The 26811-nt window shown below is 49.2% G+C and overlaps 1 protein-coding gene across 1 annotated transcript in view; it reads right to left on the bottom strand.

Annotated features, from left to right (window-relative positions):
• Positions 1–25139, bottom strand: part of LOC126537593 (uncharacterized) — a 464401-nt gene extending 439262 nt beyond the window's left edge. Inside the window, exon 1 of the mRNA XM_072287911.1 lies at positions 24491–25139. Coding sequence (XP_072144012.1) covers positions 24491–24763 — 273 coding nt within the window. The 5' untranslated portion in view covers positions 24764–25139. The remainder of the gene's footprint in view (positions 1–24490) is intronic.
• Between the last annotated feature and the right edge of the window lie 1672 nt (positions 25140–26811).

Genomic DNA, 26811 nt, shown 5'->3' with positions numbered 1-26811 from the left:
ACATTCTGGCGAGTTATAGGCAATTTTTTTTAAAGCATGAAATGATTCTAGCTCCCGTTGTCGGCGATCTTCAAGTGACCTTGAGCCAAAAGCCAGAGCCGTTATCCGGGAAAGTCGCGAGAACAAAACGAGGTCATCCGGGCACCCATTCAAAACTTAAAGAACAATGCGGTCTATTGTCGCCAACCTGCTTCCGAGTTCTTCCCAATGTTTGTTCACAATATCACTCAAGCTGTAACTTCTAGTACGCTGAACTTCTATCTGTCATTTCCATTACCGACGTTCAAAGGGCAGATACAGGGCACCATACATTTCATCGTCATCTTTTGACGCCGAGACTAGGTTGTCTGAGCGCTTTTCAACGCCAGCGGTCTGTGAGTGCCGCGGCGCGGGTTTTACGTCGTCTCGAGAGATGGCGCCACACTGAGTGTCACCTCCTTCAGGCGATATTGTTCTTTTAGCTGGGAAGTGCACTCTGTCTCCCTGGCGTTTTTCGCTGCCTGTCGTGCCGCCCTCAGCCGATTTTCTTCTAGTTGAGCAGCGTCCATATGGACCAATGCACAGCATGGTGTGGTGTGGTGGTGTGTGCCGTTGCGAACATGCACTACACCCATTTTAAGGCTGTGGCTAGTATTATCGCCAACCAATCTGTTTTGTCGTTTGCCATTTCATGCTTATATCTACACTCGATTACGGGAGAGCCAGCAGTTTTCTATTCTGGGGTTCACGGTGCCAAAATCACGATCTGCTTATGAAGAACGCCGTAGTGATGGGAGGCTCCGGATTAATTTTGGCCAGCTGGGATTCTTTAACAGGCAAACATATCCAGCTTGCCAATAAAATCACCTTCTCCCTCCCCGCCCTCTCTCTCTCAATATGTTTAGCGTATACTCTGAATAGCATAGGTACAGTGATTAAGGAATGTTATGGCTTGATCAGTCTAAAGGCAGGTTTTTGTAGCGTCAAGATGGCGTCGCCTCATAAGCGAGCACACTGTCCCCGTCCAGCCTTCGTTGTTATTTAACATTAACGAAGGAGCCGTGAATGATTGATCCGCCGGGTAAATAAAGGGGGCTCAAGGCAGCTGTCAGTCGCACGTGAGCGAGCACACAGAGCCGCGCAGCTTGCACACAAAGCAAAAGTAAAACAGTGTGTTGTGCGGAGACATAATTGACGGCTTCGGCATAGATAATAGAAGCGCGGCCATATTCATTACAAGGCTACAGCGCCGTTAAACTTAACCAACGCGAAGCGAAGAACCGATAAACCTTAATTACAGAGCGGGAAGTATTTTGACTCGCTAACCATGTACGAGAACACGAGAAAACAAAAGAAGAAGTATATATATATATATATATATATATATACAAGTGCTTTCATTGAGTTAAAAGGTGTCGCTCAGAGGCCGTCAAAAGCTGTGCGCATGGGGACGCGGCATGTGGCCGATGGCGCTCAGAGTAGACAAAAGAAAAACGCCCGCACGCGCCTGTGGGAATAACGAAAAAAAAGAAAATTCAACAGCCCACGGCGACCAGACTAGAGCATATGGCAGGCGGCAACGACTTTCCATGTATACTGCGCCCTGTTTCTCTTGACGCCATCCAAAACGAGACGGGGGGGGGGGGGGAAACGTGTCAGAAATAATAAAGACGGCTCTATAGCGGAAAAAAAGAATATCATAAAGATTCGGGAGACGGGCGGCGATGACGGCAAAAAACTCTTTCGGCATCGAACTTTCATGGCGACCATAAGGCGCGCGCTCGCGTCTCCGTCAAATATAAACACGCGGACGCGAGCCCCCCTTTTCCCGATATCTCATAAGGGCGCTCCTCTTATATATATGCATACTACTACTGCTGCTGCTGCTGTTTTCAGCTGCTGACATGGACGGGTCATGCTCGTCTGTCGAGACAGCCAAGAGGGCCGAGCACCATAAAGGGGAGCGGGGAAGGGGGCCAATATTGCTCCGCATCGCCGCCGCCTCGTCGCATTGTTCTTTAGTTGCGCTTCGTTTATCCACTCCTATTACGGCAATGGCGACTCGGTGTCCATTGGTTCGGTCATGTATAGAGCAAGCGGGAGCGCGCGCTGTTACCCGAGGTAGGGGGGACGGTGAGGGTTACGTTGTGAAGGGGGTGGATGCAGGGGGATGGGGGAAACGGCTCCGAATTGGCACATCCGTCGCGCCTTGGGAATCGTAAACGAATGGCCGTCACGTCGCGTGCCGGTCCGAGCGCACGCGCGATGTCCGCATCTCTCTCTCCGTAGGAGATGCGTTTTAGTCTCGCTCGCGGAGTGGACGTATCGCGTTATGCACTGTTGCGACATCGACGTTCGGGACACTTGCTCTTCGCGCGTGTGTGGACGTGCCAGCTATGGCTACGCCGCCGAAGCGTGTGTTACGAGGTGACGAGCTCAGATAGTACTCGGGGCTTTCGTCGCTGTATATTATACTGTCGCGCATACAGTAGCCAAAAGTGAGTAGAACGGCATCGCGTGTCAACTTTAGCCTGTGAAGAGGGGCATGTTCGATAACTTAGAAAAGAATATCGTTCCAGTATAGAAAGCAATCGTGAGAAGAAGAAAAATACAAGAGAGTGGAACGTTTACTAAGGTTCCCGCATCATTCTGCAGCGAAACGACATGCTGTTCTGGCAGCCATGCTTCTCGGTTCTTTTATTTCACTAATTATTGACTGCTCTTCTTCTGCTGCCTAGGGCATATTGGTCGTGGGCTTGAATCTCGAGCGCCATGGCGTCTGCATTCTTAATAACGCCGCAGGACAAGACGTCCTTGTATATGCATTGACTGTACAAGCTCAAATCTTTAAATAAAGGAAGGAAACGAGATTATGAAACGCCAGCTAAAGTAATTGCACAGAGTGAGCACGTATGCTGCCCGAACGGCAGCAGCGGTGACTGTTGTGCGGCCGCGGCCGCGTTGCCCTGAAGGACAACGTCACCGTCTCCCTCTCTTATTTATTTATTGGCGCCCGCTACTCATATTTTATTAATTCATAGGCTGCGACCCAAACAAAGTGAACGGTTTCAAAGAATACGCAAAAAAGAAATGCACGAAAAGCGCAGAAATAAACACAAGCACGTATTCGTGAGGTTGAGGAACTTTAAATGTTCGTATCGAAGGGGGCTGAAAAAAAAAAAGAAAGAAAGCCGTGCCTCGTTGGTGGAAAATTCGCAGTATGCTCGCGAACACGCCCACAGGGGTCATCGGAACACGATAACAAAAGCGATTACGTGAACACAATTACGTGCAAATGCTTACGGTATTGCATTGGCAGTGAAGCAGCTAGCCCCGCAGCATGTTTTAATGCTTTACTGTAATGCCCAATGTATGATTTATCGCGTAGTTTGATGCGAAAATAATTCTTTTTTTCCTCCACGTAAATGTACCTCCCATGGCCAGGAATAAAGAAGGATGAGTTGTAATCTACCTTGCTATTGAATGGCGTTTCAGCATTACAGGGTTAAGCATTGGAGAAATGCCTTGCACTGCCAGTCCAGTCCTCATCGCGCTACGACGCGTACGCATCCGCTGCTATGTCGTGCGAGCGGGGGCGCCATGACAGCGGCGAGCGCGGGCCAATCGGCACGGCCGTATATATATATATATATATATATATATATATATATATATATATATATATATATATATATATATATATATATATATATATATATATATATATATATATATACACACGACACACACCGCCTCTGGACGACGCTTTCTGGGCGCGTACAAATATGCCCCGGGCCTGTTTATGGACGCCTCCGATCGCGTCAACACGTTGAACTGGAGCGTTTGGGTTCGAGCGAAGGAGAAGGCGCCTCGGAAAGTAGGGGGGGCGCAAACACCCGCCCTTCCATTTTACTGCCTCCGTATAACGTGCGCTGCCCCCCCGCGCTTGTATGCCTACTACGCATCGAGACGGCCGAGCGTGCACACGCATGCATGCTGCCACAACCAGCGCGGACGCGCGGAGCGTGTTCTATTCTACGAGTCGGCCGCTACGTAGAAAGCTTTGTTTTTCCTTTTTCTCGATTTGTGTCGCTCTAGAATAGCGTATATATACATACTTGATGCATACGCGCGTCTGGGCGACGCAGCAGTAGCGCAGTAGCGGCTGTGTTTTATTAAAGCGAGGCTTTATTTGCCTCTCACTGGGATCCGGCCCGTTTCCGACGAAAGAGGACGCGACACGTGTAAGCACTGTCGCGTGGCACGCCACCATGACGAGCCATAAGCTGTCACATTCAGCTTATACTGTCGCGTTCGTGAAAACACGGTGTTCCTGAAGAGGCGGTATTACGCGTGTTACGGCGACACGGTGTTACCGTGATGAGCTATGGAATGCGTCACGTCGTACCGTCGCATTCATGTTTAAAATGAGGCTAGTGAGCCTACCGCCCGTAAAAGTGTGTCCACACAGGTGCGGACACGCGCGCAGTATTTCCGCTCGATGCTGGCGTCCTCAAAATATGTCCGAGGGGTCATTTGCACCCGAGAAGCGCGCTTGCTGCAAAGCCAGGTGGATATTACAACTGCAGTCACGGTTCCTTTGTGACCGCCGAGGCTCTACAACTGCATGTAGGAGAGGAACAGAATCGCCAGGTAGCAGTTCGAAGAAAACGCTCGTAGATCACGGTGCCCCGACGGCCCATGGTCACGTGATCCTGCTGGGTAATATATTAGGCGCCGCAGGACACCAACGTAATTAAAATTAAATTATAGCGCTTTACATACCAAAGCCGCGATACGATTATGACGCACGCCGTAGTGAGGGACTCCGAAATAATTTGGACCGCCTTCCTTAACGTGCACCTAAATCTAAGTACACGGGTGTTTACTCATTTCGCCTCCATCGAAATGCGGCCGCCGCGGCCAGGATTCCATCCCGCGACTTCGTGCTTAGCAGCCCAACACCATAGCCACTATAAGCGACCACCGCGGGTGGTACTAACGTATAGCATTGGACGCAGTGTGACACCGAACGAGGGATTCAACGAGCTTTCCGTCAAAAAGAATTTCGCCTATAAGTGCTTTCTATATAATGCACATAGTTAAAGAAAAGTGGTGATAAGTTCAGAAGTGATATGGCGCACTTAATTTTGCCTCCCAGAAGGCAGATTATTCTCTTAAACATAAAAATGTCCTTCGCTATCATACCAATGCATGAAGCAACAGCCGACGTAATTAATTTGAGAATTCAGATTACCGGCGCTAATTAGTGAAAGCACGGCTCGTTCGAATGTTATGCCTACGTGACACGCAGGCTCAAGTGAAATCAGTCCGTTACGAAAGAAGCCTAACTTACCCTCTAACGTGAAAATTACTTTTGAACACACACACTATATATATATATACGTACGTCTGCTCAAGCGAATTAACGGAGTTCCCAATAAAATAATCAAGGGATTCGACTCACGGACATTTGACAGTCAGACGAAAGGAGAGAGATCAATAGACAAGCCTTCGTCTTTCGCGATCGGCTCCCTTTTCTCTTCAGACACGTCCTCCTTCTATAGTCGTTCGAATCCATCGCCGCCATTTCCACCGCTTAAAATTTTACCGCCTCCGTGACTTTCAGCCGAGGGGTGACTGCGCGCTTTGAAGACGGCCACTCACCTCTTTCGCCCATTAATATACGCTCGAGCCCGAATATGCCTCGACGCGACATTAGACACGCGCAGTTATACTCTTCTTCGCCGCGTTAGCTCATCGCTGTTCTTATCATCCTCGGACCGTATACACTTTCTGCTATATTTTATAGGCCGCGCACACGCAGTATATGCGCTCCTCGCGATGCCCGTTTCATAAGCGCGCCGCGAGTATTAGGCCAAGTTCTCGAAGTCGACGGCTCACTTATACCTCGGCACCGAGTAAATACAGGCGGGCTGCGAAGGTCGTTTCTCGAAGCAGCAGCAGCCGTTCAGGCTGTGCGACTCGTACGGATACACAGTTATCGCCTGAGCCGTGTGGAAATACCGCCCGGCAGCTCGACGCATTAGGGATGAATACTTCCCCTAAGGCTATACTCCCTCCCCGCCTCCCTCTCTTCTCTGCCAAAGAAATGGTGTAAGACATTTACTGCTAACCGGGCTTATAGCTTTGACTGAATTGTTTTCATTGAGCGCCGTTCAGAATAAAGGTCATGGTCAATCGTAAGAGGCCAGACGGCGAGACGACTTGGAAAACTGGTGGTGGAAGAAATCCTGAAACGCCGCTGGTATACTCGAGTAAATGACGTAAATGCGTCGCACTTGGTTTTTGGTGCGAAAGTATATAAGCGTAAAAAAAAAAGGAAGAAAGAAAAAAGGGGGAGGGGGGGCTCTTTCTCCCTATACACGGCTGCGCTCGCTCGCATATTCGAGCGCGATATTAGTTGAACACTTACGTGTGTAACAATAGCCTCGTTGTGCGGGAAGGCAATATATTATAGGAGCGCTATAACTGCGCCGTGTTCTCATGAATTTTTTCTTTGCAGCTGCCAATTTGTTTTCACGCGTGAAACATCGTTTCAAATTTCGCACTCAGCGGAAAGGCATTCGATCTATTTCTTTGTGTTTGTTTTCTTTCTTCGGAACGCATGAAATTGAACAGCGCAAGGAAACAAAGGCAAATTTCTTTGAGAATGGGGCCTACCGAAAATGTCAGGCTATACAAGCTATCAGTTGTGCTTTGTCGATAAAGTTGCAGTATTCTGCAGCGCACACGTACCTGTTAATGTATAGAAAGCTTGCAGATGCTGTTTCTGCTGCTTCTGTGTAGCTTACATGCAGAGGTGTAAACTGAGACGAGTAGATTGATCAACTATAACTTAGTTAATTGGTAATTCAATAATTAATTGATTCGGATGAAACTGGAAATATCCGAGTTCTGTCAGTACCACAAGGCAATGTTAAACGAACGTGTTGCAGCAGCAACGTAGTTCAGAAAACATGCGTTGGTACTCAGCCGCATAAAGAAAAAAAGAAAAGAAAACAGAGAACACGTTTCTCTATTGTTGGGACGGTACACAAGTTGCCGAAAACATGACCAACGCTTTCTGCGGCTTGATCGCGAACTCGCGTCTCTGGGATGAGACAGCACACTTATATGGCCCACTCGTACACGTCAAGGCATTAAGCCAACCTCAACCACGTCAATCATTCCGTCGGCGGTCTATACACATCGCACTGGCCGCGAAAAGCTCTGATCGCGTCTTACTATTTGAGTGACTGTGCGGATCTCGTGGTTCTCTATACAGTTAAAACTCGATCTAACGAAGCCCGATTTTACGAAGTTCCCGATCTAGCGAAGAAATTTCAATTCCCCGGCAGGTACCCATAGCGTTCAATGTTGTCATCAAACCGAATTAACGAAACTAACTTGGCCGAACTCGACTTAACGAAGTTTTTTCCTGAAATAATTGAGTAGAAGAATGGGTGATTTCTTTCTAATTTTGACACCGACGGGTTTTTCTTCGAGCGTGCGCTCTAAAGCTTTCGAGTCAAGCCCAGACCACAAGTACGCTTGCGGCCGCGCCTAGCGCCTGCCGCGCCTCGCGAGGAATGGCGGTTTGCACCTACAAAGACGCGCGACAGCGCACGCTCGCTGGGATGCAGTCATATAGCTGTGGCAGAGGCCACTTCGTACTTTGTTATTGACAACGTTCTTGTCATGCGAAGGTTGTGCGATCGTTCCCCACCTACGGCAAGTTGTTTCTTCATCCACTTTCATTTCCATTAATTTATCGTTTCTTTATTCCATTTATTAGGCACAAGTAATTTCGCCTATGTTGGCCTTGGTGTCAGTGTTTGTTGGCTTCTTATGATATGACTAATAAAAATCGGGCCCCACGGTTTACCCCCTCTTTTTTCGTTTGTTATTGACAGTGTTTCAAAATGCTTCGATATCTATAAACGTAATTGTTCTGTTTTTATAACCGTTAGCTCACCACAAAAAGGAAAGAAGAAGCACTCTCTTGCGTGATATAAATCTGCCTCGCTGAGAGTTGAATGTATACCGCGCCGTAGTTGCGTAGTCAGGCGCGCCGATGCGAGGCAGCCGAAGCGCGCGATAGAGAGGGGTCCTGTTCACTGAGGTCGCGTCTCGTTTCGACGCGTACGAGCCGTGCCTCACCGTCTGCGTATGTGTAGGCGCGCGAATGCGAGCTTGCGCGCGTCCGCAAGCGTACGTGGGGTTTGGGCTTTAAAACATATATAGGCACCACGGTCACGGCCTTAGCTTTATTTTGACGATGCTGCACGCTGCACCCATGCACGGAACAGCTGACTCAACACCGCCTCCGTATGGGCCGCGGTGGCGGCTCTCGTTAGTTCAAGGTTTATGCGACAGATGGCTGGATTAGCGGCAAATACAATGTCGCGGTAGCTTTAGCCTTAGGTTTCGAACTTTAAGGTTTCGAAGGACCGAAAAATTCCTTTTCCGATTTTACGAACTGCCCGATTTAACGAAATAATTCGAGCGTGGTCATCACTTCGTTAAATCGAGTTTCAACTGCATTAACAAGCTCTCCAGAAGTCGTAGCAGCGTCACGCGATAATCGAGTTATGCGCAAATTGAAGCTGGCTAGCGTACTGCGAACGGCTGATCTGGCTGATCGCCCGAACTGAATTTTACCCGTTACTATAGCTCTGACCGACCGTTATATTATAACCGTTACCAGCAGCAAACCGAGCCGCACATTTAGAGTTTTGCTGATTACTTAAACGGTCGGGTCCTCCATACTTTGCACGCTCCCTTCCGCATGCTTTTGCGGTGGGTGCTGGTCAAACGATAAGCTCTATGCGGCAACCGTTATGCGTCCTCATTACTGACCTCTGCTCCGCCCCCGCACCCGACAGCTTTTCACGGGGTGGGTAAATCGGGTCACCCTGCATGCACGCGGTGACTTCCGCAACGCCCGCGTTCCGAGTTCGCTGGGGTGCCAAAACAAGGGCCCCGAATTGTATAGCTCGCTCTGACCTCGCTTTCACACGCGCGAATGCCGCGAATCACTCACTGCTTCGGAGAGATAAAAAACAAACAAAAGAAACAATAACGAAAAGAAGAAAAAAAATGGAAAGGAAACGAAAGACGCTCGTCAAAGTGTGCCTCTCTGAGATCGACGCCATTGTGCAGAACTTTCTGCAAGCGTACCAAGCATATGACGGACGACTGCTTGCCTTTCACACAACGGGCACGCCGGTAGAAAAAGACGTACCTGTCGAATGTAAAAAGACAAGAGAAAGAAAGGAACAATAAATAAAAGAAAGAAAAAAGAAGAAGGAGTGGGTGAAGCGAGAGATTGCGATGATCTCAAGCTTTGAGCAGCGGGCGCAGAGATCGTGACCCGGTCAGTTTGTTGCGTTGCGAGTCATACGCACAGGCTCGCCAAACTGCTTCGCCGACTTCCTCCTATTCGCCGACCCAGTGAAGAAGGAAAATAGCCAGATAAATAAACAAACAAACAAGAAGAGGAAGAAAGGCAGCATACGTCGTAGTCTTTAACAGCCGAGTGATCGACAACAGCGGGGCACCTTTCAAGAGTACAAGTGTGGCCTCCTTTCTCGAATAATGGGTGGCGGTACGCACACAGGATTCGTCTGTCCCGAAGGCACGCAATTGGCCCGAGCAGACGACGCGACGCAGCACAAACGATTCTCCCTGTATGTGTATAATATACTCGAGCGCGTCGTCGGCGTGGTCAGTATACGTATACGCGCATTTAACCCAGTTCTCGCGATGGAAAACGGAAGAACTGCATGGCGCAGCACGCTGCACGAGAAGAGCCCAACAACGGTTCGACTTCTTCGATTGTTTCGAAATCCCGCGGTCGTTATATGTATATAGTACACAAGTCAGCGAGACGTTCGGCGAACTTGCGGCATGAGGGCGAACGAGAGGTATGCGTGTACATACTTACGTGCCTCGCTCTCCCGACGCCGCAAATGAGCCGCGCAAGCAAATATTCTTCTGAGGGGAATCCTCGTCGTGTGGGTCCCTCGAGGAGAAAGAAAGAAAAAAAGAAAAGAAAAGGAGAAAGAGAACGGCCCGACCTTTTCTCGCGGACTGAGCAAAGACCGCGGCGGCGGTTGCAGACAGATTAGAAGGGTTAACGGGACGGCTGCTCGAGGGCATTTTTTGCGAAACGCCCGTAATTGTATAGTGTAGATATACGCATACTGCAACCCTTTAGTAACCTCCCCCCCCCAAAAAAAAGAAGGAAAGGAAGAAAGAAAGGAACGATACAAGAAAGGGGGTAATGGGGGGGAGGGGCGTTTTGCATGCGCGCCAGTTGCCTAAGTAATCGAAGAATGCAAATTGACGGCGTTTTGCGCCGTTGTCCCCGGATGCAGCGTGGTATATAGTGGATGTCATGTGCACGAGGCGACGCGGCTGGCATTGTTTGCTAAAATGCGCGAAATAATTGCCCGGCCGCGAGTCGTCTCGGCGGCATTGTTTCAACAAATTACCTCGACCGAGTTATGCTTTTCGCATACGGGTTGCGCGTTTCTCTGCGGCGACGCTTTGAGCGATGCTGAAGATGTGTGCACAAAGAAGAAGAAGTTCGCCGAAGGCGGATCAGGGCTTGAGAGGCTTACCGGCTGAATTGTCGCTCCGTTCGAGCGCCTCTTCTTGGCAAAGCTCAAGAAACGCGAAAGGTACAGGTATGTCGTCTAGAGCGTCGTCATTCAGACGAATACGAACGGGAAAGAAAGAGTTATTTTCCCCGGTAACTCGAGACCCCTGTCGTGTAGGCCCCCGTAACACGCTATAAACACCTGTACCGTGCTTTTTGGCGATACTGACACCGGACGTTTCCTTTTTCTATGCTTCGTCGTTATAGACACCGAGAAAAAAAAAAAAAGAATTACGATGTACTCCTGCTTATCGATAATCAAAACATTTCTTTCTGGGCCCTGAAATAAAGCCCCCTGGTTAGTAATTCATATGCCTGAGCTCTCACTCGCTCTCAGCGCTGCAGCCGCCAGTGACGGTATATGCGATTGGGCACAACTTGTTACGTTCTTTCCTCGACGCTCGTCTCGCCGTCGCTTTAACGCATCTGTGCCGTAAGTGCAAAGTTCCCACGGAGATTTCCGGCGGCACTCATCCCGACGCCTATCGCAAACCGCATTTCAGTTTTCCCTCGCGTTGGTTATATCGAAAAAAAGAAGGACATCGGGGCCTTAGCTTTTAAAATTACATTCTTTTCATTCCGACTCTACTCATATTTTATTACCGAGCTACCGTCCTTCGCGCCGCGTGTTGGCAGATCCGACCCGCCGATAACTGTGGCGCTGCGATCGTGCAAGGTAACGACAAAAGGAGGAAAGAGTGGATGAGCAATAATACAAATAATAAAAAAAACTTCACGGCTACCGAATCTTGTTGAATTACATGCGTGCTTACATTTATGCCACCACTTTTTATTTGTTTTAAACACATGTGTACAATTAACAGGAAAGGGAAAGCGAGGAGCAGGCTGGCAACTGCCACCGGGAGGGGCACAACGCATGCTATACTCTTCAGAAGGGAGCTGACAGCAACACTGAAATGGAAGATAGGAAGGAGGGGAGGAAAGAGGAAAGGAAGAGCAACAGGACAAGTCTAAAGAATAAAGTATAACGCAGTACAGATCACGCACAGTAGGGCCGGTCACTGAAGGTCAAGCTACTACAGAATGTTGAATAGAATGGTTTCGACGCTACAAACGTGAACCTAAGTTAGTTAACTCAAGAAAAGTAAATGGAGCGCGACGAGCCTGATCACGCTTAGACGCACAACCACTGGGGAACAAACATTCGACGAGTGTCGAGTGTCGAAGCCCTATACGCGCGTATCGCATCTCATGTGTTGCCTTACACATTACGGTACAGATTCAAGTGGTTTCTATATACCGCGCACCAATTCTGTTTGCAGCGGTGCGAAAGCCCCCTTAAGATTGGACCTATAGAGGAAAACTGACCCAGCCGAACGTGCTATACAGCTGTTTCCAGAGCAAACCCGTGGCCTCGGTCGCACTCCCGGCTCAGGATGAGAGCGCCCCGAGCTGGAGCACACGCGGCGCTCTGAACGAACCAGACGAATGTGTTCCGAGCGCTCGATTTAGAGCAACCGAGTGTAACCTTCACCGGGCGAGGGCACTCTATAGAGCGCTCGAAAGTGACCAGTGGACAAGTAGTATCTACGGAGTGCGCAGCGGCGACTGGACGGTCGACCTTCTACGCGGAGGCCGAGATCCTGGATGCATGCAGGGCATCACACATCATCGTACGAGCAAGCTATGCGCGCACTTTAATAACTCTCTCGAAATAAGCGGACTCGAGAAGACGTTTACACGCACCCTGTATCCGCTATACCGCGAGGGTGAACTCCTTCACCTTCTCTTTTTTTTTCTTTCAATCCGTCACCTTCTCTCACGCGCGCAGGGTAGCCAACCGGAAGTCCGTCTGGTTAACTCCACTATACACTTGTCCTTTCTTCCTCTCTGGCTAAACAGAATCAATAAATAAAAAAAAAACTCTTTGCTCATCCAAACATAAAAAGCTTCTGACGTAGGCAAATGGCGCCGTCTTCCTCTAGATAACATGTACGCCACGCGCGTTCCGCGAGGGCGTTTACGGGAGCATCCTTTGGGAAGCGTATATATTCCGTGGCTGAAAATTTCTCCTATTCTCCCTACGTCAAAAAATTAAACGGCACCTTAAGGCGTCAATGATCGAATCACATTTTTTTTTTTTTTTTGAAGGAGACAGGTTAATTTATTTCGAGTAGGAAACACGACACCTTAAATCTCGGCTGCAGAATATATGACGTCATATACGTGCCTCGCCACTCCGCGTGCACCGTCTATGTCACTGCGCTGTATGTACGGACAACTCGAAATGCTTGATGTGCTCAACGAATGCAACAATGCCAGAAGAAAAACCCTGCGCGACTGAGAGAGAACGCTGCGCGACTCAAGATGGGCACAATCCGTCACGCCAGGTTTCGGAAACAAACTGTATTTCAATGTTTGCGGGTCAAATAACGCTTTCATACGGTGCTGCTTCGGGCCCGTATCCTATAGCGCCGCTAATAGCCACATTTAATATAAGGTCACCTATTTTTTTTTCTTCGCGGTTCAAAACTATACCGGACAATCCTTTTAAGGCTTAATGCGCCGCTTGCACGCGTAATGCAGAGGGCGCTGCTGCCAGCGACAGGCGGCAGTGTGGCAGCGGCACCAAGCGTATATGGCCGTTAGTAGATTGCCGTTTACGATCCATGCGCACCGCTGGCAGTAAGTACAGCGGCCCGTCCGGCCGGCCCGGATGGATAGCCAGAGGCAGCGGAACCGGGAAGGGGGGGGGGGGGGGGGAGGGATGAGATACCGCGCGCGTGGGACGCCCCGGGCGGCCTGTGCTCTGGTCTCGTCGTCTGCTTTCGCGCAATGGTGGTGGTGGAAGGATCGCTTTTAGGTCTCCCAGCGTACGTCTGCTGCTGCTGCTGCTGCGGCCGCCCGGGCAAAATGGTCTATAGCATCCGCACCGGCCAGCATTATTTCTCCGCTTCTTCCTCTTTCTACTCCTCGGCCTCCTTCCCGTGCCGACGATGGGCTTTTACAACGCGCCGCGTCAGCTATATCGTGGCGTCCGCCCGGCGCGCGCGCGAGAGGTATACACACGCTATTGATTCCCTACGGGCGCCGCTGGCCGAGGCTTAACTCTTGACAATTCGCTTACGCGCGGTTATGGGTTTCTTTTCTTTTTCGTTCGCTAGCCCTCTTTGTTCGCTCACTACGCCTCTCTCTTAATGCGCGCGCCAGGCGCGTAAGAGCGGTTGGTTAGCCGCGTATATATATATATATACATACGACAAGAGAATAGATCCGATCGGTTCCGGCCTTCGGTTGCTTCCCCCTTTTCTTGCCTTCCTACTGACCGTAAATATACAGATGATGGTGGAAGTTGAACGCACGTAAGCTGAACGTGCTTCTTCTTCTTCTTCTGCAGTGCGTTGTGCAAGCCCGTGGGAACGCTCCCATCGGCGTGGTGTGTATATGCGAGTAATTTAGCGCAATCTGAAAACATGACGACTTCCGTCGCGGCAAGCGCGTTTGATGGCACGAGTCCGAGTACTATAGAGCCTTCTCCAACGCGGGTCTTTCCCACAGATTTCGTTAACGTTCAGTTCTATTAATTCACAAATGTCTATCATAGCGTGCACGCGCAAAATGAGATTGGATGAATAGAGTACACTATATATAAGGTTGGCGATGCATCAAAGATTGGATGCGCTCGAAAGGTGGCCCGCGCACTCGCTCACTCCTCGCCTCGTCCGGACATGTGCCCTCTTCTATCTCATAGAAAACCTATGAGCCGATGCGCAAGTCGGGTCACAAGGTAAGCGAACAAGATCCGCATGTTGGATATATATGTATGTACCAGGTATGGCATGGAATGCCTGCGGCGGCACTGCTACCAAGTTTCTAAAAGCGCTCAGCCAACCCAACATGCCTGGCGGTTAAACATGTGTATGGGACGGTAAAATATGTATACCATATAGTATGAGCAGACGAAACGCTCAACGCACTTACCAAGTGGGCCACTGTTACAGCTCCTAAAGTGCCATATTTATTCGTTATTCTAATCATTGATATTTCTATTTGAAACCAAATCCTTTTTCTTTCTTTCTTGCATATATGTGAAATGCAGCAGCCGGAGGCTTAGAACTGCTCCAGTTAAAACCCATTCCCCTAAAACGCGTTCTGTATCACGGCTCTAGTTGAAACCAATTTTCCTAAAACACGTTTTATTTCATTGACTCGGAGCTAGGTAGGCATATACCTACCTAGCTCCGAGTCAATGACACAGAACGTTAGCGACACTCAAGCCATCAAGTAAACAAAGCGACCATGCTCATACACTGCGCAGCTAAACATCGCGGCGCGAAGGACGAAGCCAATTTATTTAATAAATCGCTCGTCGTCTCGCACAAATTTATCGTCAGGGTGCCCATAAGGCGCAGCTGCTCTCCGAAAGGAGACGCAGGCGTGTGTAATCACCATAAGTTTTTGCTGGACAAAAGCTTTCTTAGCCGCGTCGGCAGCACGGCTCATCTTATTTCGACAAATTGGCGCACTTATAGCGTCCCGGTGACCCGCTCCGAAAGCGGCTTCGTCTAAGTTGGCCAAGCGTTAGGGAGTGGCGTCGCTCGTTAAAAGGAGACGGACGTCCTTCGCTCGGCGATGCGAAGAAAGCCCTGTGCCGCCAGCGGCCATCAGCTGTCGACGGCGCACCGTTACACCACATACAATATTGACGTGCCCGCTCAAACACGGCGTGCCGTTCACAGACCAGACGCGCACTGAAGACAGAGCCGGCACACGCGCGCCCTCTCTCGTCGCTTTGCCTGCCTCTAAAGGCGCGCTGTCTTTCTCTCGCAACAATTCTATAACGGCCTCGCTTCTCTAAACTGGACCGAAACGAAGGCACGAATATATATATATATATATATATATATATATATATATATATATATATATATATATATATATATATATATATATATATATATATATAACGTGGCAGACGTGCACGGCAGGCAGTTGTCGTGAGATGGAACCAAGAAAGAATAAAAGCAACACGGCCCGAAGCTGACGACAGAAGAGGGCGCAGCTTTGTTTGCACGTGCCTCTTCACTCATTGAGAGACAGAGCGGGAATAAGGAGCCAGCCCCTCGCCCTCCCCCCCCCCCCCTCCTCCACTTCCAATCTCATCTCTTCCCCCAATCCCAACTGCATCCTCCTTCCTCTATGCACCTCCTTCCTTCCTTCCACCATCTTCGAGCGTCCGGAAAACCGCTGCCCTGGCAGGCGTTTGAGCTCGCGAGCCATGCCAAGCCGAGCCGTCGCCGCCGCCGCTGCCGTATTGTGTTCCTCAAATGGCCGATTATGAACACCAGCGTTCTTCTCTCTCGAGCCGCGAAGCCGCCTGCGTCGGGATGGAGGGCCGAGGGGGAGGCAAAAGCGCCCACGCAGCACTTTGGACGAGTTTGAGCAGCGCGCCCGGCGTCGGCTGGTGCTCTGGATGTGGAGCCGCTTGGACGCCGCCACCACCGCCGGCGTCCGATGAGTGATGGCCCGGGCCAGCCACCGCTCTCTCCTCGCCCTGCTCTCTGCCGTGAATTGGGTGCAGCGCTTTATCTCTCAGGGCGGGGGCGTAGCTGCCGGTATACCGGCAAATCGAAGGCACTTGAGCCATGGGGCAACCAACGTTACATCCTTTTTTTTTTTTTTGGGGGGGGGGGGGGGCAGGGGTCGAGGTGTGTTTGAGCAAAAAGAAAAGAAAAGAAAAACCAAGAAAGCGGGATAGTAATGCGGATCGCAGTAGTGAGTGGATTAAATACGTAGTGCCTGTAACGTGTCGGTGTAAACCCTGTCGGCGACATGATCGTTTCCTCCTCAGTTTAACGGTTCCATAATATGTCGCTTCTGGTCTGGAAGTGCTAACCTCTGAGCTTCATTACATGCCCATGTACTTATCCTTATCGGCACTCCTCATCGCTCAGGGTCTACCGATGAATTCTTTTCTTTCTTTTGCCTGCATGCCAGTATACAAACGCTTCACTCTATCTGCCCCAAACGACTCGCTTAATTCCACCAAGCAAAAATACAATTTTTTCGTCACTTAATTCCAATCACTCCCATGACGATCGAAGTAAACGCTACTGAGGTACAGCGAAACGATACTCTAGAGACATGCGCATAAACGCCTGCACTTAGCAGCAGAGACTGCGTTTGGTATCGCGAGGAATATCGTCAGAGAAAGGACTTTTCAGAGAAAAGAAGAATAGTAAAAGCAGGGAGGTCAACCAGACGAGCGTCCGGTTTGCTACCCTACGTAAAGGGAGGGAGGGGCGAGGGAAAGGGGGCATAAGAAGAGGAAAAGAGGCTGTGCTTGAGCACTGTGCGCAAGCAGGATGATGCTCGGAAGGAGCCTCCACAATATCCAGAATGTCTATGGAGGCACTAGACGCAGTAGTTCACACGCTTTGAAATCGTTTTCTGTCTCTGCGCAGGCGCGCATGCCCACAGTTCCCATTTCGGATTCCAAAGCAAGACAAGCAGAAATGCACATGCACAGTTATGCAACTAGACTTGCCTGTTTAAGCAACCTGCGTGAAGGCCACGACTGGCTCTAGCGGCAAACAGCGGCGTTGAGTAACGCGCACCATTCAACAGCGGTCATTGCTGTTCTTTCTAGAAAAGGAGCGTTCGTATACTCCGTAGGATTGCCCAGTATAGTCGATTTTTACATACAAACGGAAAGGCACGCAAATAATTAACGGCTCGGCGTTGTCAGAAAGACGCCGCAATATAACGTATTTTAAAACGTCACTGTGCAGTGCTTCGACTTTGTCGTGTCCTGTTGCCCTCTATCGGCTGCAGTCCGCGCAGAACCAACATAGGCCTGGCCTATATACGCGCAACATCCACCCAATTCTCGAGCACCGGCATTCATCGCGCTGCACCGAAGTTGGAGCGCGTGGTGACGGAGGAGAGAGACGCGAGAGACAAGAGAAAAGGGAGTGCGCTGCATGGGCGAAGAGTGCTGGGGCGGATCGACCTGACGGCGGCAAGAGGGGGGGGGGGGGGGGAGGGTGCGCTTGACGGAGGACTCCGTTTTTTCCTCCTACCACTTTCCCGCACTCCCATCTTCCCTTCGCGACTTCTCGGGGCGAAAGGAAAAAAGGACAGATTGGACGGGAGCGCGCTAAATGTCGTAACCTTTTCTTCCCCATTAGGGGAGCGAGAGTTAGAGATGTGGCTTCTTGCATGACATTGAGGGGAAGGGTCGTAAAGGGGCGGTGGGGGGAGAATGACGCGGTTAAAGCGGAATTGCAGCTAGCTAGCTAATGTCATATCTCTGGCAGGAAGAGAAAGGGAGAGAGTCAGCATGGGAAAAGGAGGGAACGCTATAGGGAAGGAGGAGGTAGCGGGGATTTGATTGAAAATTATTGCGGCGGCCGCCACCGCCGCCCTGGTAATGCGATCGCGCTTGACGAAAGTATACGTGCTTGCACGTTTTCATTTCGCCGGGGCGCCCGCCGACGTGTTCGTCCTAATTTCGTTTACGGTTTCAGCCTCCGACTGGCGCAAGGGGTGTTGTCACCGTACGGCTAGCCCCTCCCCCTAAACCCCTTTCTACCCATTATCTTGCCCTTTGTTTTTTTCTCGAATACGTTGCTTTTTATACTTTCTTTGCCTCGGGTTTTCAACGGCGCTTGATTTCATTTGTCCTTGGTTTTCGGTGGTACGCCAGCTCTACAACGGTGTTGCCCTTGCCGTCTGTATCCTGTTGGACGAGCACAGCTGCAAGAGACAAAACCTTGATTTTGAGAGAAAACAAGCGATATAAATAGCACATCAAACGCGTAGTGCTTCGTTTTTTTAGCACGCATCAGCGGGCTGGAAGAGGAGGAACTTGTTATTTTCGAGTGGCGCTTGACACGTGCGAGATAAACTAATACAGCATATTCTTGGAAACCTCAAGTATAGGTGGAGCTTGTGTAAGCGCGGGCTAATTAACTAGGAGAGCGCCTTCCTTGCACGTAGCATATAAGGATCAATCAATCAATCAATCAATCAATCAATCAATCAATCAATCAATCAATCAATCAATCAATCAATCAATCAATCAATCAATCAATCAATCAATCAATCAATCAAAATTGTATTCGTCTCAAGGAGAGAAAGAGGATAACGAGAAAAAGCTGCAGAAGCTAGTTAGCCAGCCCTATATATTTCGTTTCCTTAGCCCTGGTGTTGGGCTGCTGAGCACGAGGTCGCGGCATCGAATCCCGGCCACGGCGGCCGCATTTCGATGGGGGCGAAATGCGAAAACACCCGTGGTACTTAGATTTAGGTGCACGTTAAAGAACCCCAGGTGGTCGAAATTTCCGGAGTCCTCCTCTACGGCGTGCCTCATAATCAGAAAGTGGTTTTGGCACTTAAAACCCCATAATTTTTTTTTAATAGACACTGGCAACTTCCACTGAGAAATCATTTCGGTCGAAGTATGCGCGTATCTATCTAGACAATTAACCAAGTTCTTTCTATATGCGCCTTATTCAGCCATTACAGGCGTTATATCTGGTCTGGCGCAGCACATGCGATCGACGCACGGGTTTGTTGGCCAGCCATGCAAAAATATAATGCGTCTTTCTCTAATGTTCACTCACTATATATATAGCCTGTCGGCTTGCATATGCAAGACGTCAAATCAAGGCATTGAGCTCATCCCTAAGGTCATCTGTGGGTCAAAGAAAGAAAGAAAGAAAGAAAGGAAAGAAAGAAAGAAAGAAAGAAAGAAAGAAAGAAAGAAAGAAACGTATCGCTCTCTTTCTTAAATTCAGAACCATATACGTTGTTCTCTTACTTTTCTATAAGCGCTTTCTCCTACTAATCTTCTTACCAGTCAAGTTGTAATTTCCATAATTTCTGTACGTTTGCGGAAACGCTCCACTCAACATCTGAACCAATCCCGTGATTGGCAGTCTTCATTCAACGACGGCATAACGCGCATCCCGACGGACTCCTCAGAGAAGACAATCACAATAGTCGAAACAAAGGGTGTGAGCTATATAGCAGAGGTGTTGCAGAAACCCTTTAATACAGGGCAGTGAATGCAAGCTCCTACTTTCTTCGACTTCTGCGCAGCTCCGGACAGCGTGTTCAAAACTGACCAAAGCTCGACCTTTCATCATCTCTCGAAGCATTATATACACTCGCATAACGCTGGGAAGAACGAATCGCACGGCAACTGCATCGCCTCTGCAAGAGACACCTGTCACCACCGCAGGAGACCATGACGACGCCGAATCCGATGCGCTCGTCCGCTTTTCCTCCTCCTCCACTTCTGTCGCCTCTATTCCTCACACGTGAGCAGACACGGACACTTCTGGAAACAACAGCAACAACGGAACTCTCCGGCAGTCGGCTTTGGCGGCTTAGGTTTCTCACGGCGCCAATCCGCGTGCCAGCTCCCGGGAGGCTGCGGCATCCGACGTCGCCCTCGCGCGAGAGGATCTCAATTTGGCCGCCTCTCTCGGACAAGCCGCGCCTACTTCCACGCATTTTCTGCCCCCTCCCTCGCTCTTCTGCCCCCTCCTTTCCCGCTCCTCGGGTGACATGCGGCGGCGGTATATGGCTGATGACAAGCGGCGAAGACGCGCAAGGTATACCGTGTATGCGGTTGCTCGCGCCTCAACACCCCTTGTCGATTCTTTTGTGAAAAAGAAATACTGCGGTGAGTCACTCGAGACGTGACTCACGGGCGGGTGCGGTATAGTGCGGTGATAGCAAGCAGCAGCAGCGGGCGCTGCTATTGCGCGTACGGCCTTTCACTTCGGCCACGTCGAGCCATCAAGGAGGATTAATGCCGAGCTGCCGGTGACGAGAACCGGCGGCCAACGCCTCCTGCATGCGCGCCCCCGATCGAGTGTCCGCTGTTCGGAAATGCTTACTAGTAGCTGCCGGACGGAGGTGACGAAAACGCCAGGGGTATGATGCAGAGCTGAGCCTTGGGGCTTTGGAGGCGGCGCAGGACAATGAGAGAGAGAGAGAGAGAGAGAGATCATGGAGCAAGGAAACAGATTCTCTAACGAAAGGGGGAAATCCTTGCGGTAACTAACAAACGTTCCACAAGCATTGCACAACGAAAGCGAGACACAAAGAAAGGAAGGTGGAGGCATTCACCCGGGATGGGACTGGATTCCCCCGTACTCCATGGGCGTACGGGAAGAAACAGAAAAGCGAAACCGACAAGAGCTTAGGCAAGCGCGTCCGCAGCAGCTCAACACTGCGCAAAGAAAACACTGTGCATTGCCTGTCTTGTAGCCCCCTCCTCCCTACGCCCCTTACACACTTTTGCTTTCTCTGACTTTGGACTTAATATCATGTCGCAAATAGCAAAATGCCAACCGCAAACCCTCCTAAAGTCAGTACGCTCCGCACTTGGAAACAACAATGAGAACGCTATAGATAAACGCTTGCACACGTTGGAAAATGATTAGAAAAAAGATGCCCGTGCAGGCATGCCCCAGCATACTTCTAACGTCCGATGAACTCGTTATTTGAGGCTTTTGCCTACACACTACACGCGCTTCGCGAGACGCCTATATAGAGGATTACGCGGTTTCGCTTTCTCAACACGCTGACTTTCCCAAACGTTAGTGCGTGCTTTTCCCGAAGCCTACTCGGATCCGGGCTTCCAGTGAATCCTTGAGTATATATAGCTATATACTTGGTAAATAGCTCTTTAGCGAGGGGCTAGCTTTAACTTAATTAGTTGCTTGTTTTAATGGTTTCGTAATTAGCGTGAGTACAAGTTCACACTATGCGTTTTTGTATTGCTGAACACACTGCAGCAGGCACATGCCTGAAACTATATAGTACATCGGCGCAAATAAAGGCCCAAGGCAAAATGAGTCGAGGAAGGTTTGCTGCAGTGATGCTTCATGCGTTCCTAACTGACCCGTGCTTAAGCGAAAAATAGAAAAAAAAAAGGCGGAAAGATAGATTTTACTCTTTTTATTTTATTGGATTCAGCTGTTGAAATTTCGCATAGTTGCCCCCTAAGTTTATTTGGTAGGAGCACAACCTCTTCGAAGTGACGTCACCTACTGCAAAAAGTATCAACATAAATCCCCGTTTTTTTTTTCTTATGAGTATGTGTCGAATATGCTTTGCGTTACGTAATTATTCTGAATTTGTCACCCATTGTCCAAAACATAATCTACTACTGATGCTATTACTTCTACTAATTACTATATTTAACTTACTTGATAGCCATCGCTTTTTCTTTCGTATACCTTTTCAATTGAATTTGTCGCGGTTTATAAGCACCCTGCCGCTTTTTTTCTGGTGCGTCTTTACTGACAAAAAGCTCGTACGTTAGAATTATTCTTAAGAACATTTTCCAGTCAGTCCTGACGCCAGACATATTATTAGCCGATAGCAAAAAGTACCTAGGTAAGAGTAGCTTTGCGAATTCTGGCCCAGATTCTGTGGAAGTGCAGGCGGCGAAAGTTGCCAACACTACCAATGTCATCAAATAAATAAGTATATAAACAAATCAACGAAATTTCACTGCACCACTTATATGTCGATGTAATACTGGTGGTCATGCTGTACTATTGTGAATTGCCCTCTCTTTTCTTTTTTTTCTTAAGGGACACAACTTGTGCGATTTTCGCGAATCTTCTGCACACCGCCGCACGCTAAGTGGCATGCCGTTAAATTGTGCTGAATGTTCCGACATATTAAGGAATTTGGTGGCCGTAAGTTATTGCAGATCTTTTCAAAAAGAATAATGTCGTAGCTCAGCAACAAAACTCAATGTAAAGCATTTATTCCTTACCTGTGCGTTTGCCGTTTCAGAAGAACGTGATATTACTGCAGTAGGTACAGTAGGGTATATGTATTAGCCGTAATATTATTTGAAATATTTAGCTCCCACACACGCATGTATAATGTACTGACAACAACACTATAAGATAGTAACATTGCAAATCGTTATTTGTCATGTGACTCCAGAAAGGACTTGCGATATGCAGTTAAACATAAGTCCCTTCCCCCTCCCTTGATATCATAATATAAACAAACGTTTATTTGAACATTTATCTCATCTCACGCAAATTTCAAACGAAGGTATCAACTAATTTACAGCTAACGAGAACAGCAAGCACTAATCCGTTATTGACTCATTTCCTATGGCACAAGCCGTTCATCAGGGACAACGCGGCTTTCAGAGATATATTGAGTAAAACGTTTCTGTGAAAGGTTCACCAATTTGACGTTTTCGCGCACATTTTGCGCACGGTTCTAATAAAATTGATATATATTGAGAATTAATTGCATATGATCTTCATGAAAATAATAAGGAAGACGTATGAAAATACTGATCGTGCCGCTTCAAAGACTAATGCCGTTTTTAAACATGTTCATTAGCGTTTAAATGTTATTACGGTCTATTATGGCAAAGAACGAATGCGTCATTTTACTGGTTGACTCATTCTTTCCCCCATCCATGTAATGGAGTCACGCGCTGTTTCGTCAAATCGCTCGCTCTTCGAACAATTTTGAGCATCCGCCTATACAACAAAGCAGGGATGAAAGACAGAGAAAAAAGAAGGGGGGGGGGTGCAATGAGCTTTTGTTGGATATTCACATAACGGTGCGCACAAAAAAAAAAAAAAGCAATATTTATCATATTATAGTGTTCATTCGAACGTTTCTGAGTTTACTGCTTCTTCTTCGCGAAGAAAAAAAAACGAAGCGATCAGGAACAAAATGCGGCGTGCCCGCACCTGACTAAGTTTCTAATTCATCCCCCGTTCTCTGCACGCAAGCAGCGACGGCTCTTCACTTCGTCGCGCACGAAACAAATTAGGAAAGAAGCCTAATTCACCACGCGTTTGGAATGCCGGCATACGTACAGTGTATATACAACATCACCGCGTAACATCTGTCGACTATAGGCTGTACAACACAAGGGTGCGAGCAATGTTTCATCACAACCCTGCCTGATAGACCGATTCGCAACGAGGCCGCCTGTTCGTTGTTTACAGTACAAACTACCGCTCACCCGCGCTGTGCTCGGCGCGAGCTTAGCATAGTTGCGGCCGCCACTACACAACGAGTGCGAGGAGAACAGGATGACAGCAAGAGCACAGCTCATATAGGAGAACGAAAACACCAAGCGGGTGGTATTCAAACACGAACGGCAAATGTGGAGAAAAACTGTCGAAAGACTTTCATCGCAGACGTCATCGTGTTACGTGTGTATATATATGAGCCGGGGGAGCGGTCTGCCGCACGGCCGAGCTTTGAATCAACGATTCGCTAAATTTCAAGAGCTATACCTGGTACCGGTTGAGCTGTTCGGATCTGAACTTTACCGTTCGGTCTTTCAAGTGTTCGTCAGTGAAAACGCGACTCGAGCGGCACTCAGTCAGCAGGCATTTATTGTTGCAAGAAAACTCGGCAGCGCATATTATTTCTTAAGGAGAAAGAAAATAATGAGTCTCTTCTTTTTCGGGCTAACAGCTTAGCAGACCGTTTTACTCAGATATTCCTACGGGGGTACAACCGCCGGCCCCCCCTGCCCCCCCCCCCCCCCGGCCCCTTTTTAATACTACATTGACAACAGGACGTTTCACGCTGGAATGAGCAGTTATTTGACGGTACCAAGTTTTTTAGCGAACGGTATTATCGCAGGCGTGAAAAAAAAAATTAAAAAGAATTTAATGAAAACCTTTTGCTTTTTCATCTGTGAACGACTTACATCACAAATTGAAGAGGTGAAGGACGCTATGTATGTCGGCCGGAAAACGCACGCGTAAGTTGCGCGTCCAAGAACTCAGCGCGACGAACGCATTCGCACCGTACACGAACACAAAAATACACGCGCGCCAGTCTCGTAATTTATGCGCTCACCGTTATCTCGTAGTAGGCATGCTGGGCCGGCGACTGGGGCACTCTGGACGTTGTCATGCTCCGGGTATCCGATAGGGCGATCATCGAAGCTGGCACCGCCGGTCCGTCGTAGCCGCCGCCTCCCGTCGACACGGCATACGAAGGCGACAGCGTGCTGCCGTGCACGGTCCAAATCGCCGGCGATGGAAGCGTCGACGACGCTGCAGCGTACGACGACGCACGACCTGCCGGCAACGGCGGAGGAGCATCGCACGATCCCACGCGAGCCATCATCACACCGCGCGCGCCGGTGCCGGCGCCTGACTGCTGCGAGCGATCCAGGTTGTTTCCGTCGTCTGCTAGCGTGAACACCCCTCGTCGTCTGTTCGACTTCAGTTGCCGTTAACAGCCGCCACTCGGCACCACCGCGGTCATCTGCGGCCGAGCAGGCGTAAGACTCACTGTCACGCGGTTCACGGTCACACAAGGGAGCACCAGAAGCGCGTGTATCCGTTCACATGGAGCAACAGCGGTGCACCGCTGGTTTCACATCCGTAAAGGCGCGCCGCCGCGCGCGCCGACCACCACCACAGCGCCAACGCTCCGAACGCGGGAACCGACCGACGCTGGAGTGAAGAAGCCGGGCGAACGAACCGCCGCTCGCCATCCCCCAACAAACGCCGCCACCTGCTTCTTCCTGCCTTGCGAGGGAGAAACGAGGGGAGGGTAAGCGCACAACACGCGCGCACACGCTCAAAACGACGACGGACCAATCGGTACTCGCGGCTAGCCCTTGACTAGCCAATCGCTGGACGAGTTTCGGTTTCGCTTGGGTGGCGCTCGCGTGCTCTTTGGCGCGCGAGGTTTCGGTTTTGGATTTCGGTCGCGTGCGCGATGTGGGCTCTTTCCTTCCCCATGTGTGTAGTACTCTCTCCAGCAGTCGTTCGTGCGGCGAGAGGTCTTTTGTTAGCATCGTCGTTGCGCTGGCGCCGCATTCGTGCTGGCCTGCAGCGCTTGTTGCGTTTGTTTCCGTCACCGGGGGGCCGCTGTCGCGAGCGAAAGCGGTCCTTTCGGAGCGAGAAAGAGGAGACAATAAAACGAAGCTCGCGTGTCTGTTGTTCGGGAAGCGACGCGCGGGGGTTAATAAACCCGCACATTTCCGAGGGATTTTCTGCGATCGCGCTCGAAAAAAAAAAAGGTGCCCTCCCTCTCCACCTATGTATTTCTCTTCTGTCGCTATAATAACCTGGAGCTTTCGGGGTTTTGTTGTGAAAAACAGGAAGTCAATGCGAGCGCAAAACTGCATTCTCGTACAGCTTATAGAATTCATTTCTCGTCACGGTTTTGCTAGTTCTCTTTATTTTGCTACATATTTATTTATTTATTTATTTATGATTGACTGACGATCAATCCTCTGATAAACACTGCAATACACTTCTATTTCGCACCTGGTTCGCTATTTTGAGCATCTCTTCAAGGCACGAACTGTTCTGTACTTGCATCATTATCTAAAAAAAAATAAAAAATAATTGCGTACCACCTTTTTTTTTTTTTTTGGTGATCCTGTTCTGCACTCGAAACTGGTTCCAGTATGCATGACCCATTGAAGTTGCTAAAGTACCTCCCTTTCTAGTGGCTTGTGCCGCATTTCCGATCACCAAGCTCACGCGTACATCCGTGACGCATCATATTAGTGGATTACAGCTAGACTTACTTGTGCAGACTGCACTAAAAACATTCAGCGAATGCATGAGCGCCGTGCTTCAGAACGCGTCAATTTCGTTCGTTCATTTACACGTGAATTTCGCGTTCGCGCATCACAAAGGAAGAAATCTCGAAATCCCGTTGCCGATTCTCAATATGGCAGGGCAACTAAGGACTTAATTCTTCGATTAAATGATCAGTTCATTGATGCCAAATCATTTCTGACTCGACTAATTGACCAGCGTCGTACAAAAAGCTAAGCTGCTAATTGTTTTAAGCGGCAGAGGCATCTCTCCCTTACGCGGGAAGTACTGGGTTCGAATCCTGCTATCACTGCGAGCTTGCAGCTTTTTCTGTATTCATGTGAGATGTGCTTTAACCTGCTACTCGGCTGGCCTTAGAAGGTTAGCATATCAGAAGGGCGCTCTGTAGATATTTTCAGTAAGCAGCCTTCTCCAATCCCACAGTTAAAAATGGCTGTGGCTTAGCTAAGGTAAAGCCCAGGATGCGAAGCATACTAGCCTTTATTTTAGTTGTTTAACCACTGTTTAGCCTGGTGAACTGCTGTTGCTTGGCTATATTTGGTTCGGCTAGACGAAGAAACAACTCATGCGTTACTCTGCTTCGCCTTCAAGAGT

Source organism: Dermacentor andersoni, chromosome 4, assembly GCF_023375885.2.
Source record: "Dermacentor andersoni chromosome 4, qqDerAnde1_hic_scaffold, whole genome shotgun sequence".
Lineage (NCBI taxonomy): Eukaryota > Metazoa > Arthropoda > Arachnida > Ixodida > Ixodidae > Dermacentor > Dermacentor andersoni.
The sequence above is the reverse complement of the archived record's forward strand: the minus strand, read 5'-3'. Positions and strand labels throughout refer to the sequence as shown.